This window comes from Dermacentor variabilis, chromosome 10 (assembly GCF_050947875.1).
Source record: "Dermacentor variabilis isolate Ectoservices chromosome 10, ASM5094787v1, whole genome shotgun sequence".
NCBI lineage: Eukaryota > Metazoa > Arthropoda > Arachnida > Ixodida > Ixodidae > Dermacentor > Dermacentor variabilis.
In genome coordinates this window covers 7242980-7256072 of record NC_134577.1, presented here as the reverse complement: position 1 = coordinate 7256072, position 13093 = coordinate 7242980, and the positions used below count along the sequence as shown (strand labels likewise).

The window sequence follows — 13093 nt, the reverse complement described above, 5'->3', positions numbered from 1 at the left end:
GTCACTGTGCTTGCGACCTGACTTGTACACGTCCGATATGTCGCATTCCTGCAGTCTCAGACTCCATCTAGCAAGTCGTCCAGAAGGATCTTTCAGGTTTGCAAGCCAGCACAATGAGTGATGGTCGCTAATTGCTCGGAACGGTCTACCGTATAAGTATGGTCGGAATTTTCCTATGGCCCATATTACTGCGAGGCATTCTTTTTCTGTGGCTGAATAGTTGGTTTCAGCCCTCGAAAGAGTGCGGCTAGCGTATGCAATCACTCTTTCCTCTCCGTTTTGCCATTGAATGAGGACGGCACCGAGTCCTAAATTGCTGGCGTCTGTGTGGATGTCTGTTTCCGCTTCCTCATCAAAGTGCGCAAGGACAGGGTGGTTTTGAAGTCGCCATCGCAGCTCATTGAATGCAATTTCTTGTTCACTTTGCCAGACGAAGTGCATATCTTCTTTTGTTAATCGCGTTAACGGTTCGGCAATCTTTGAAAAATTTGACGAAACGCCCATAGTAGGCACAAAGTCTTAGGAATCGCCTAACGGCCTTCTTATCAGTTGGTCTAGGAAACTTTTCTACTGCTGCGGTCTTCTCAGGGTAAGGACAGATGCCTTCGGAACTAATCACATGGCCGAGGAAAAGTAGCTCATGGAAGCCGAGGTGACATTTTTGTGGCTTTATCGTCAGCCCTGCTGAACTAATAGCTTTGAGCACAGTCCTTAGTCGTACCACATGCTGAGCAAAGGTGGTAGAAAAAATCACAACATCGTCAAGATAAACCAGACAGAGACAGAGACAGGCCTCACCTTCAAGCGATCTGCAATGCTTGCAGAGTGCGTATAGTGCCGGTAGCTTCGTATTGTAACGGACAGTTAAGGTAGTCCAGATACAACTATTTATTGCGGGCTAACTTGTGCCCTGGGGGTAAATAAAAAGCACTGCCACATTCTAAACGGGAGATCAGTAAGGCCTTCTCTCTCGAGTGTCGCGTCACCTCGTCGTCTTCTTGTAGACGCCGACAACAGCCACCTGCGATGCGAGTGCGTGCGGCGAAAACACGAGCCATTATTTCTTCTTTTCTTCCAATACATCGTTGTCCTATTGAGGGGGGGGGGGGGGGGCATGAACCTGCGCGCGTTGTTTAACTATGTTTCTGCCTTGTATCAGTATGTGCGTTTTCAATGTTTAATTTGCATTGAAGCGACAGATGCACGGAGGTCAATTGGCTCGTGGCTGCTGCCACGATTCCCAACTCCCTCCAGCGTTTTCACAGACAGTTTCCACTGTTATTGAGCGCGATGTGTTCATGTTTATCTGTGCACGCGTGACACCTTGCTGGTTAATTTAGTTAAAACATGTTGACAGGCTAGTTTGCTTGAATCCATGATAGAATGGGTAAGCGCGACTGAACAAGAATGTAGAAAGAAGCAGACACGCAAAGACAGCGCTGTCTCTGTGCGTTTCTTTCTACGTCCTCGTTGAGTCACGCTTACACATTCTATCATTGTAAATATTAGTAAGTGAATGTTTAAAAGTTTATACGGCCAATAAAACTACTATCCTGACTTCGTACAGCTATCTACTAATTTGCTATTGCAAATGGAGCTACGCCTTTCGGGCAAATTTTTTTTGTTCTTTGCGGTTCTCGTAAAACATTTTGCAGTTCCACCTTGTCGGCACCTTCTGAGGATGGTCCGATGAGAAGTGCAAGGAACATACTTCACCAGTTCGCCTGGAGTCAAGCACCTCTTTCTAGGACCAATTGCTCTCATTGTAGCTGGGCAACTACAGAATTATGCATCCAAGCATATCTGTTTGCATTTTTGCAGATTGTCTTTATCCTCTCTGCAGAGAAGAAGAGTAGAAAGAAATCCCACGTCTTTGTAAACTGTCTTGTGCTGCTCCATAGTGCTGGGTAGAGATGCGCTACAGGTGGCCTTGGTGTGAACGGAAGCTTCTTTGCTGCCGATGGCAGCACATCCTGACCAAGCGAAGCATGCACCCTGAACATAATCAGTAACACTCTCAGGTTTTGCAAGAAGATCGGCAGATAAGCGCGCACAAGAAAGGAGACCACTTACGGCCGTAAAGGAAACTCGCCGGTGAACAGCTATGGATGTCCCAGGCGGACTCAAAATATTGTCACTGTCAGAACTTGCATTGGCTTTGCTGTCGTCTTCGTAATGATAACTCAAGTCCTCATCACTAAAATCAAGTGCGGGTGAGCCATAGTTTCGAGGGCGACGCTTTTCTCGCGACGCAGCCATGCGGGATGACGCTGTGAGAGCGACTTTCAATAACTACACAGTGACACCAGCAGCGTACCTTGCCGTAATTTTATGAGAGAAGCGTTACCGAAACTTTTGGAAACTGGTTGTGAAAGCCGGGTCCACATGTTGGACATGCAGCGGACCTTCAGAAATATGCTTTAATGGGATAAAACGACTGAGACTCCAAACCAAAGCTCACTAGTGAACAGCTGGCATAATTTTTGGGTAATTATCACCACTCAGCACTGTTGGACGGCAAAGCCGGCGATATAATTTAATTCTCGACTTGGTGGGAGTAATTTGAGTACAAAATTTTGATGCTATTGCGGCGTAATCGTGAGCAGCATGCTTTTTTGTCAAGCGCGGCAATGGGTGACAGCCAAGCAGCTTTTCGCTACAACATACGCAAACTGGTTCGCAAGAAGATCCGTCAAAAAATCACAACCACCAGAGCGAAAAAATTTAAACTGATTCTGAAAGTGCAGTGCCTGTACTAACTGCTCTATGGCCTTAAGTGGATAAGAAACGGCTACAACTTGTTGAAATCGGCTATCTAAACCATCGATCACCGATGATTGATTAACGAAAGAGTTAACCTTTCAGGAAATTACATACCTAAACATACTTGATGTTCTGCAACATTGAGGTATCTTTTCCATTGCGCACTCAACTTTACCTTTATCGATTTAGGGTTCCGTCACACTTTCAAACGCAGGTTTGCATGCTTAAGTAAGCCTATTGGAAAGCAGCATGAGATTCTGAAAAACCCCTGTGTGGATGCCTCAAAAAGAAAGCTTCACAGGTGGATAAACGTCATTCCTGATCCAAGGACAGAGCCCAGTACTATTGCCTTTCTGCGGCAGTCGCTCCACTAGGTGAGCTAACCAAGAGGCTAGCTGATGGCAGATTAATTGAAAATGTGAAGTGCAGAAGCACTGATTAACCAAATCAGTTATGTAGCAATCGAAAAGGAAAACATTATTAAATATAAAGTCTGAATCTGCCAGAGCACTGCAGACTCTTCCTTTCATTAACGTAGTTCTACCCGGTCGATTTCTGTAGAAACTTATTTTTTATTCTGTTGCCAGTGCAGGATATTATAAAAAAATACAAAAGATTTCTTCATTGCTCAGTAAACTTCCATACGTCAGTGGGCTTTTGCCATGTTTGTGATGTGTTCCACAAAAAGTCAGGTATACACATTCAAAATACAAAACCCCCTTTGTGGCATGCACAAATATCATTTCAAGAGTTCTTATAAAGAAAGGCCCCATAAAACGGTTCCGCAGAATGTGAAGATTGTAACCAGCAGTCCAAACCACGGCTTCAATTGCACTTAGGTTTCCTCAGGGACGCTACAGCAACCATTATTATTTCCATGACTATTATTTAAGTGCAGTGAGAACTAAAATGTGAAAATACTAAAGATGCTCAACTAGTAAATTTCCTAATCGAATTGAGTATGAATATGTGACAAAGACAGCATTTGAATATCGAATCAATGCTAAATACTTTTTAATTTCTAAACAAAGTGAAATGTAAGTATGCGTGGAGTGCATATGGTCAAAAAAGGCTGCAATCGTCATTTTTTAAGACACATACACATTGCCATTCACAACTGGACGTCCGATCAATTGAGGGGAAATTGCTTTCAGCTACCTGTTGCACCATCATATTACAGTAATGGAACAAGAAACCAGCACCTCACAATATGTATGTAGGGTGTTGTGTTCACTGAACGACATTCGTGTAATGCTATAGTACAGCATACTGTTGTAAAACATACTAACATGGTAATACTTGAATTTTAAAATTTGCTTTGCCTAAATTGAGACAACATATTCATAGGCTGCCTAAGAGTGAGTGACATTTAACAAATAATTACTAAAAATTACTAAGCAGAATTTCTTTCTCTCATGCGTTGCCAAAGGCCTGGTGCATCTGCACAACTGCAATTTTTTTGTAGCAGCATCATGCGGAGCATTCTTTCTTTCCTGAGGCTTTGATAAATGCTGATATCTATATTTTAATACAAAGTGACTAGCCAAGACTACTTTCTATTTGGAATTTCAGATATTCACGCATCACTCAAATATACAAAGAGACAATTTACAGAGTACTTACACATATATGATACATCAAGTTCAGTTATTTTGGAATTAGATTAATGTTGAACACACATTTTCCTTCAATGCAAAGCTTCCTTGAGTGCCAGTTCCTGTGTGTAACACTCTGTTAGGCTGCAGCCTCAGACTAAGCATCAGCTGTGCCTCCAATGATGATGTGTGGCATTTTATGGTGCAAGGGCCAGGTATGGCCAAAGGGCACCATGACAAATGGTAATGTTAGATCAATTGGTGATGGCACGGACAATGCGTGTATTCTTCTTGGCATATGTGGCATGGCTGTAAAAATGCCTGAGAAACTGCTGTAAATGGCATAAAAGATACAGCTACTAAAATAATGACACTGACTAGTTAGTTATGTGGTCTATGGCAACCGGGTTTCATTAAAAACATGATGCAACAAATCACAACAAAGACACAACAGCTTCAAAAGAGCTCTTGCATACAAGGCCTGTTAATAACGTGTTAAAATTACCTGGCCGAATGATTTTCAGAGTGTTTGTTTTAGCCAAAAACTCCAAGACGATCTGCAGATTATAAGGCAGTTTATTGCCAAGAAAATAATGACGAATGTCGAGGTATGTTACCGGGAAAACGTACAATCCGATGTAAGTAAAAAAAATTTGCCAGACTCAACTATTGTTGACATCTACGTAATGCAAAGCATCGCGCAGATCGTTGCGGCACAGGACGCCGATGCACGTTGAGCTGGTGGTGCTCCAGCGGCCCTAGACGTGTTTTGTTTTCTTATTACGTGTTTTAAGAGAGTGACGGGAAACCGAAACGAAATCGAACTGGTGGACGATGCCTGATGCAGCCGAAGCAAAACGCAACGGCCACATCGCACCGCCTCCAGCAGGGAACGCCGGTGTATTTGGATTATTGCCTACTAAAAACATGTAGTTTGCTACCAATAGCACTACGCACCACGTGCTGTAAAACTGATAGGTGAAGATGCTTATCGCAATAGGTTTGTGGCGACAGTTCTAAATGCAGCATGCGACGACCCGGGCGGAAATTTTATGGTACCGGGATAAGAAACTGTGCGCGCTGTCATTTTCATGCGAGACAGGCAGCTATATACTGTTCTCGATCGCGCATGCCTCACATTTTTCTAGTTCACGTGGGATCTAGCAGCTGGAAGACGTATATGATCGCAGCCTGCAGAAATTAACGGTGGAGTGTTCTGGTTATCGCTCATTAAAAGCTTGCCTTACGCTTTCGAAGGCACCACGCACTGCGAAACAGATAGGCAAAGATGCTTATTGCAATAGGATTGGCAGTGATAGGTGTGAATGCCGCATGTGACGACCCTGGAGAAGATTTGCTGGTACTGAAATGAGAAACTGAGTGTGCAGCATCGTTTTCACGTGAGACGAGTGGGCGAGCATTGTCGTGAAGCTGCCACAGCTGTATACTGTTCTCGCTCGTGCACACCTCGTGCATTTTCTTGTTAAACGTATCATACGATTGCAGTTTAGCGAGGTAATGAACGTTGGGGCTGAAAAATTGCGCTTCCCGGAAACGCACGAACCAGCAAAAAATTAGCGTAACTCAATTGGGTCATTTTTGGTGTTCTTGATTGCGAACGTTGGCGCCAGGAAAACATACGTAATGGGAACGTATCAACGAGATTCTATTGTACTTTTTCCTCTCTTCCTTCTATTGCAAGGCATTGAATGAGAACATGGAGAACTGTATGATTATTGCCACACATACTACAAGTTGGAGGATCGCTCCCAGTCACAAGGTGAGAGTGAGTACTGTAAGTGCCTCCTATTCCTAATCGACAAACAAGTACTTCCTTATACCGTGCTGTTTCTTCAGTTAACCAGTTCCCTTGTTTTGGTTTTATCATGTGTAGCACATTCAATACTTCGGTATTCCACTGTCCTAGCCAATGCTTCTTCAGCTTATGGCATAGAAAAGACTTTAGGTCTGTGGGAGGAATGGGAATATTTGCATCTGTGCCACTAAATTACAGACGTAGCATTTTCATCAGCAGCTACCTTTTGATACCTTTGTGGCAAGGTACCCAGCATATGACAATTACATTGCACATATATGCGGAGCACAGCAAGCGGAAGAGCTCCCTAAAACATTTCTTATGTTTTCGTGGACTAATTTGAGCTCTAACTACACTCAATGATTCTAAACACGATAGCCCTAGTGAGGTTTGTGAGCTTTATGTGATGAGTAGTTGAGAGTATAGTGTAGGCTTCTGCTGTAAAGGTACTTGTGTGTGGATTTAGTGCCCAGGATGTTCAAAATGAAGGTCTGAAATCTGCATAAGAAACACCAGTAGAGGACTTGGAAGCATCTGTATAGTATTCTGTGCAAGAGTACTTCTCTTGGAATTCATGAAAATGGGAGTGTATTATGTGCTTCCGGCACACACTTTGATAATTCTAGAAAAGAGATGTCGCATTCAATGGTCTGACATTTCCACGGTGGGGGCAGGCGAGTGGGAGCCATTAGGACATTTTCTATAAGTTGGGTGCCTGTGTCTTTTGCCAGTGCTTCCAAACGAAGGTTCTATGGAGCTCTAATAGCTGGGCAGTTACGAAACAGCCTGACAGAAGACATGCCACAAATAGGTGAGTGAAATGGATGCTCCACATATGATTTAACCTTGAGAGCATAGGAAAAGCTTAGATATTTCCTTTGGAGATGTAGTGACCACATACAGAATTTTTGTGGGACTAGTCCTGAAATCACCTGCAGCTAGGTGTATACATATCCAAGTGGTGAATGGGATCTAGCACTTTCAAATCACTAGGCACAGCAGAATTTTATAGTATAGCTCCATAGTTGAGGCGGGACTGTATAAGACTTTTGTAGAGGGCTCAAAAGGCATCTGTCACTTTCCCAAGATGTGTGGGGCAAGAGCTTCAGTAGCTTCGTCGTCTCCAGACAACTCGCTCCAGATGCCTAATGAGGAACAAAAGTCAGTTTGGAATATAAGATAATTCCTCAAAATTTGTTTGCGACTGACAGATAGCCGGTGTCCATTAATATAGATAGCGGGGTCAGACAGTACACCTCTCTTTTTCAAGAACGCACATGCTCTTTTGAAGGTTTAGATTAAATCCGTTCTCGTCAGCCCACTTAAAGAATTTCTTTAGGCCAAGCTGTACATGTCGCTTACAGACAGAAATATTACATGATTTAAACCTTATATGTAGGTCAGCCACATACACAGAATAAAACATTGTGCGAGTAGTAAGAAACTAATATGGCAACATGGAAGAAGCCAACGAAAACCACAAAGAAGTAGTGAATGCGTGCGCTCGAGATGAATGTGCATGGAAGCTTGCGGTTCTCAGAACTGAACAAGCTCGTGGCTCTCGGAACGGAACATGGCTGAGCTGGTGCTGCCAAGCCAGCCATTACGTGTACGGGTTCAACCTGAGGCACAACATGAACTGAGCCTGTGCTACTAGAGCCTGTGCTACCAGACACAGAATCTCCTGGAGAAAGGTGTCCTACGGCGTTCCCTCAGGGAGGGTACCCTGGCAACCGCCACAGTTGTTTGACAGCCGCTCCAGCTAACTGTGGCACTAGCTTGAGTCAAGCGGGACAACCTCTGTCTATGAATACGAAGCACCCCTCCTTTCTGTGTGTTCAGGGAAACAAAGTTGCAGGAGTTAGTGTGTGAACCCTTGCACTCAAATCGAGTGCTTCAACAACTTTGGACAGGTTGGACAGCAATTTCCCTGGCCTAGGGATCTAGGGAGGACAGAGGAGGTTTTAAGCAGCTGTTTTGAGTTCCTCGGTGTGCTTCACTCGAGTGATGCTAGACTGATGAGATGTAACATTCTCGACTGTTTATGTAGATATCGTAAATAAATCCAGTACTCCTTGTTCTCGATGAGATCAAGTTACTCCCTTCAACAACGTCCTTAACGCAGATGAGTTGGATGCCGGCATGGGCCAGCTAGCCCTTTTTACATGCCCGACCCCAACTCTTACAGTGTGTGTGTGCGCGCGCGCGTCTGTTTGTGTGTTTTTGTGTGCGTGTCCTCGCGCATGTGCGGGCATGCATGCGCGTGATCGTGCTTGTGTGTGTGTGTGTGTGTGTGTGTGTGTGTGTGTGTGTGTGTGTGTGTGTGTGTGTGTGTGTGTGTGTGTGTGTGTGTGTGTGTGTGTGTGTGTGAGAGAGAGAGAGAGAGAGAGAGAGAGAGAGAGAGAGAGAGAGAGAGAGAGAGAGAGAGAGAGAGCACACTTCCTTGCATCCCATGACTTCCAAGGGTGGCTAAGAGTAGGCAACATGAGGAAGGAAGGAGAACAGAAGTTGCGCCCTCTCCCACTGTGTTCCAGGGACAGTGCAGGGGAGGGGAAGAAAAAAGAGGCAATAAACGCTCTCCACTTGAGGTGGGCAGTCTCACACGTGAAAGCAAAGAGCACAGTCTATTCATTACGAACTCCTGCTCTACTTTATTGTTTGGGCATGTAAGTGCGGCTTTCCCTTTAGCTGCTACTTACAGTGACTCATAACAAATTTTTGGTGACGAGGACGCTCTCATTACGCTGTCAGCATACAGGTATTAAAAGTTTGTCTACTGACCAGGAGCGAGCATTAGCAATGCTGACATCCTTAGTCGTTCACCGCTGCCGGCAGATCACTTCGATATGCAGAGGCCAGTGGATATTTTCATGCTCAAGAGCTGTACAGGAAAGACCCAGTACTATCGCCTCTATACAGAGCCCTGATGCCCAGAGATGAGGTTCCCCACCATGAAGAATGGTCTGCATTTAGCAAACATTGGTGACTACAGCATCCATGAGAGCTGCATTTTCCAGTCATCATTCCGACCTCACTGCAATCTAACATCATCAGCTTCTGCATAAAACCCACCCAGGCATTGAAAAAATGAAGGCTACTGCATAAAGCAATGTCTGGTGGTATGGCCTTGATGATGACATAGCATCCAAGGTGAACACCTGCAAGTCATGCCTAGCAAATCATTGCCATTTGTTGGGCGTGTTGGTAAATTGAAAGCATATTTAGCGCCAGCAAACAAGGACGGAAGGGAGACGACAACACAATGCGCTTTGTGTTGTTGTCTCCCTTCCGTCCTTGTTTGCTGGCGCTAAATATGCTAGCAAATCAACACATGACGAAAAATTTGTAGTCTACTCCGTCACCATTCCCCAAGAAGTTGTGGTCATGACTATGTTTATTTTAGAGGCCCATTCAAAGGCCATTACTTCTTTGTTTTGGTTGACACCTATTCAAAATGGATGGAGGTGCTTCCCGTTAATACCCCATCAACTGAAACAACCATTTAATGCTATCGGAAGATAATTTCCACTCATGGAAACACAGACGTCATTGTTTTGGACAACGAGCCCACACTTACAAGCGAGAAGTACGCCAAGTTCTTGTTGCGGGAACACCATTAGCTTAATTCTGGATGCTGCTTACCAGCTGGCATCTAATGGTGCCATGGAATGCGTTGTTCAAACAATCAAGGGCAAGCTTAAAAAAGCAACACGAGGAGATTTTCAAACAAATATCAACAGAATTCATCTGGCATACAGGACAACCCAGAACTCGCCTACGGGGTCCACCTGGACGAAACTCTAATGGTTTGACAGCTGCAGACAGCGACGGATCACTTACATCCAAACATGCACAAAACAGTTGAATACAAGTCAACTGAAGCAAAAGCTGCTCTGTGACGCATCAGTGAGGAAAGGGCCATTGCCATGGCCAGGAGATTCTGTTTTCAACAAGGGCCTGCAGGGCTTTCAAAACTTTCAACCGGGGCCGCGCTCATCGTCCATTGAAATATAGCTTGACGAAGGGGCCCTCTGCAACAGGTATAGAGACCGCAACCGTCACGCGGTAACCAGCACACCAGCCACCTGCACGGCCTCAGACATTGAGCTGCCCATGGCTGCGGCAACGCAGACAGCTAACGAGAGCAACGACGTTGAATACAACACCAAGCCTCACCTCCCTCCTCTCTGTTGTTTCGCCAACAGCCGGCTCCTCCGACGCAAAGCAACCTATGCTAGTGCCAGCTTACACCTTTGCCTGGGGACACCCCTGGCCAGCAAATCTTACCGGCTGCCAAGGGCAACAAATGCAAGCAATGTGAGGAAGGAAGGAGAATGGAACCTGTGCCGTCTCCTGCTGTGTTCTGGGGACTGCACCGGGAAAAGGTAGGAAAAGGAGGCAATAAATGCACCTCGCTTGAGGCGGGCAGTCTGACATGTGAAAGCAAAGAGTCCAGTCTATTCATCTCTGCTTGACTCTTCCGTTTGGGCATGTAAGTGCACCTTTTCTTTGAGTTGCATTTTAAGGCAACTTCTACCCCACTCACAATCAAAATTTCACAGGTAATCCACTACAGAAAGGTCTGCTATCTGTTCAAAGAGCCCTTTGAATGCTAAACAAGCGAAAATTCCCCTCATCATCATCATCATCATCATCACCAGCCTGGTTATGCCCAATGCAGGGCAAAGGCCTCTCCCATACTTCTCCAACTACCCCGGGCATGTACTAATTGTGGCCATGTTGTCCCTGCAAATTTCTTAATCTCATCCGCCCACCTAACTTTCTGCCGCCCTCTGCTACGCTTCCCTTCCCTTGGAATCCATTCCGTAACTCTTAATGACCATCGGTTATCTTCCCTCCTCAATACGTGTTCTGCCCATGCCCATTTCTTCTTCTTGATTTCAACTAAGATAACATTAACTCATGTTTGTTCCCTCACCCAATCTGCTCTTTTCTTATCCCTTAACGTTACACCAATCATTCTTCTTTCCATAGCTCATTGCGTCATCCTCAATTTAAGTAGGACCCTTTTCGTAAGCCTCCAGGTTTCTGCCCCGTACATGAGTACTGGTAAGACACAGCTGTTATAAACTTTTCTCTTGAGGGATAATGGCAACCTGCTGTTAATGATCTGAGAATGCCTGCCAAACGCACCCCAGCCCATTCTTATTCGCCTGATTATTTCAGTCTCATGATCAGGATCCGCAGTCACTATCTGTCCTAAGTAGATGTATTCCCTTACCACTTCCAGTGCCTCATTACCTATCGTAAACTGCTGTTCTCTTCCGAAACTGTTAAACATTTCCAGTGCCTCACTACCTATCGTAAACTGCCGTTCCCTTCCGAGACTGTTAAACATTACTTTAGTTTTCTGCAGATTAATTTTTAGACCCACCCTTCGGCTTTGCCTCTCCAGGTAAGTAAGCATGCATTGCAGTTGGTCCCCTGAGTTACGAAGCAAGGCAATATCATCAGCGAATCGCAAGTTACTAAGGTATTCTCCATTAACTCTTATCCCCAATTCTTCCCAATCCAGGTCTCTGAATACCTCCTGTAAACACGCTGTGAGTAGCATTGGAGAGATCGTATCTCCCTGCCTGACGCCTGAAGCCCTAGCTCTATGCTAAAATGGACACTGCCCCACTGTACTTAATATACATAACAACAGCACCTGTGAAGCTCAAGGTGCTTTCGTATCAAATAGTAAGGTAAGGGTACCCCATTCTCACACTCAAAAAAGAAACAATCTTGCACTGTCACAGCTGTGTCAATAAGCACACAAAAATAGCTCACCTTGCTGAGAATGATCTCTGGAGCCAAGTATTCAGGTGTGCCACACAAGGTCCAGGTTCGTCCCCGGACTCGCTTGGCAAAGCCGAAATCTGTAACCTGTAGACAGAGCATATAGACTAAGGTATGGCTCTAACCTAAAGCTTTGGTGCTATGATCCAACCTGGCCTGTGCAGCAAACAATAGTAAGACTAGGCTTGGGCAAACAAAACCTTTGCATGCAGATCTAGTCTAATGCACTATAACGTCTAGAACTGAATCAACGATGATGTCATATGGATCACCAAAATTATTTTTTCTCTTTTTTCCCTGATAATAAACCACAAATGAAGGCATCCAGAGAAGTGTCCGATGTTCATACAAAACAGCAAGTTTCAGTAATAGCATTGCCAAGTGGTTCTGTGTACCCAAAACACGAACTCCCCTTGTATTCCCTTGGGCAGAGCCGCTCAATGTTGTCTAGAGTGTGTGAACGGTCCATTTCGACAGAACGTAACTACTGATCAAGTGTTGTTGCTCGCAAGTAACAATATGCAGTGTACACCACTGCACAGGCCCAGGCCAGGTTCACCCATTAAGGGGCCGAAGTCGGGTCTTCAAGCACAGGCGAACGTTACGCATTGCATGGTCCAAAGCATTCTGTGTGAAATTGAAGTGACATGTGCAAAGAGCTGGCTGTCAGTATACTTTAGAAAAGAAAATAGAAAAACAGATGAAGTTCTATTGCCCCCCTCCACAAAAACGAATACAGTCGCCAATTGATTTTCTGGACTCCAAAAATTCGGACATGCTTGATTATTCGGTCTACTTTGCAGCACCGCCACTCTCCCCATAGACCATAATGTACAACAACTGCCGAAAGTTTGGACACATTGCAACCTCTCATCCGATTTTTCGGACACTCCTTCAGCCAACTCGATCGAGAGCACCATGCACCGATTCTGACCGGTGCATGGTTCGACTTGCTGAACGCCATTCTTGTTTTGAACGGGGCCTCCTTGCTGCCCCACGAAGTGGCGCTACTGCAAATCCCCGCTCATCATCATCATTTCTTCCTGGTTCAATAGAGTGGTTCTACAGCAGTTCCGGTTTCAGCTTAGTAAGCCATGTCAAGACAATCCAGCAGCTT

The 13093-nt window shown here is 44.9% G+C and overlaps 1 protein-coding gene across 9 annotated transcripts in view; it reads right to left on the bottom strand.

The window, feature by feature from the left end:
* The window catches only part of Pka-C1 (Protein kinase, cAMP-dependent, catalytic subunit 1), a 469154-nt gene that overhangs the window by 23711 nt on the left and 432350 nt on the right, over window positions 1–13093 (bottom strand). For all 9 annotated transcript variants that reach the window (XM_075671434.1, XM_075671435.1, XM_075671437.1 and 6 more), the window contains one exon: window positions 11968–12063. In XM_075671434.1, the coding sequence (XP_075527549.1) occupies window positions 11968–12063 (96 nt within the window). The remainder of the gene's footprint in view (window positions 1–11967; window positions 12064–13093) is intronic.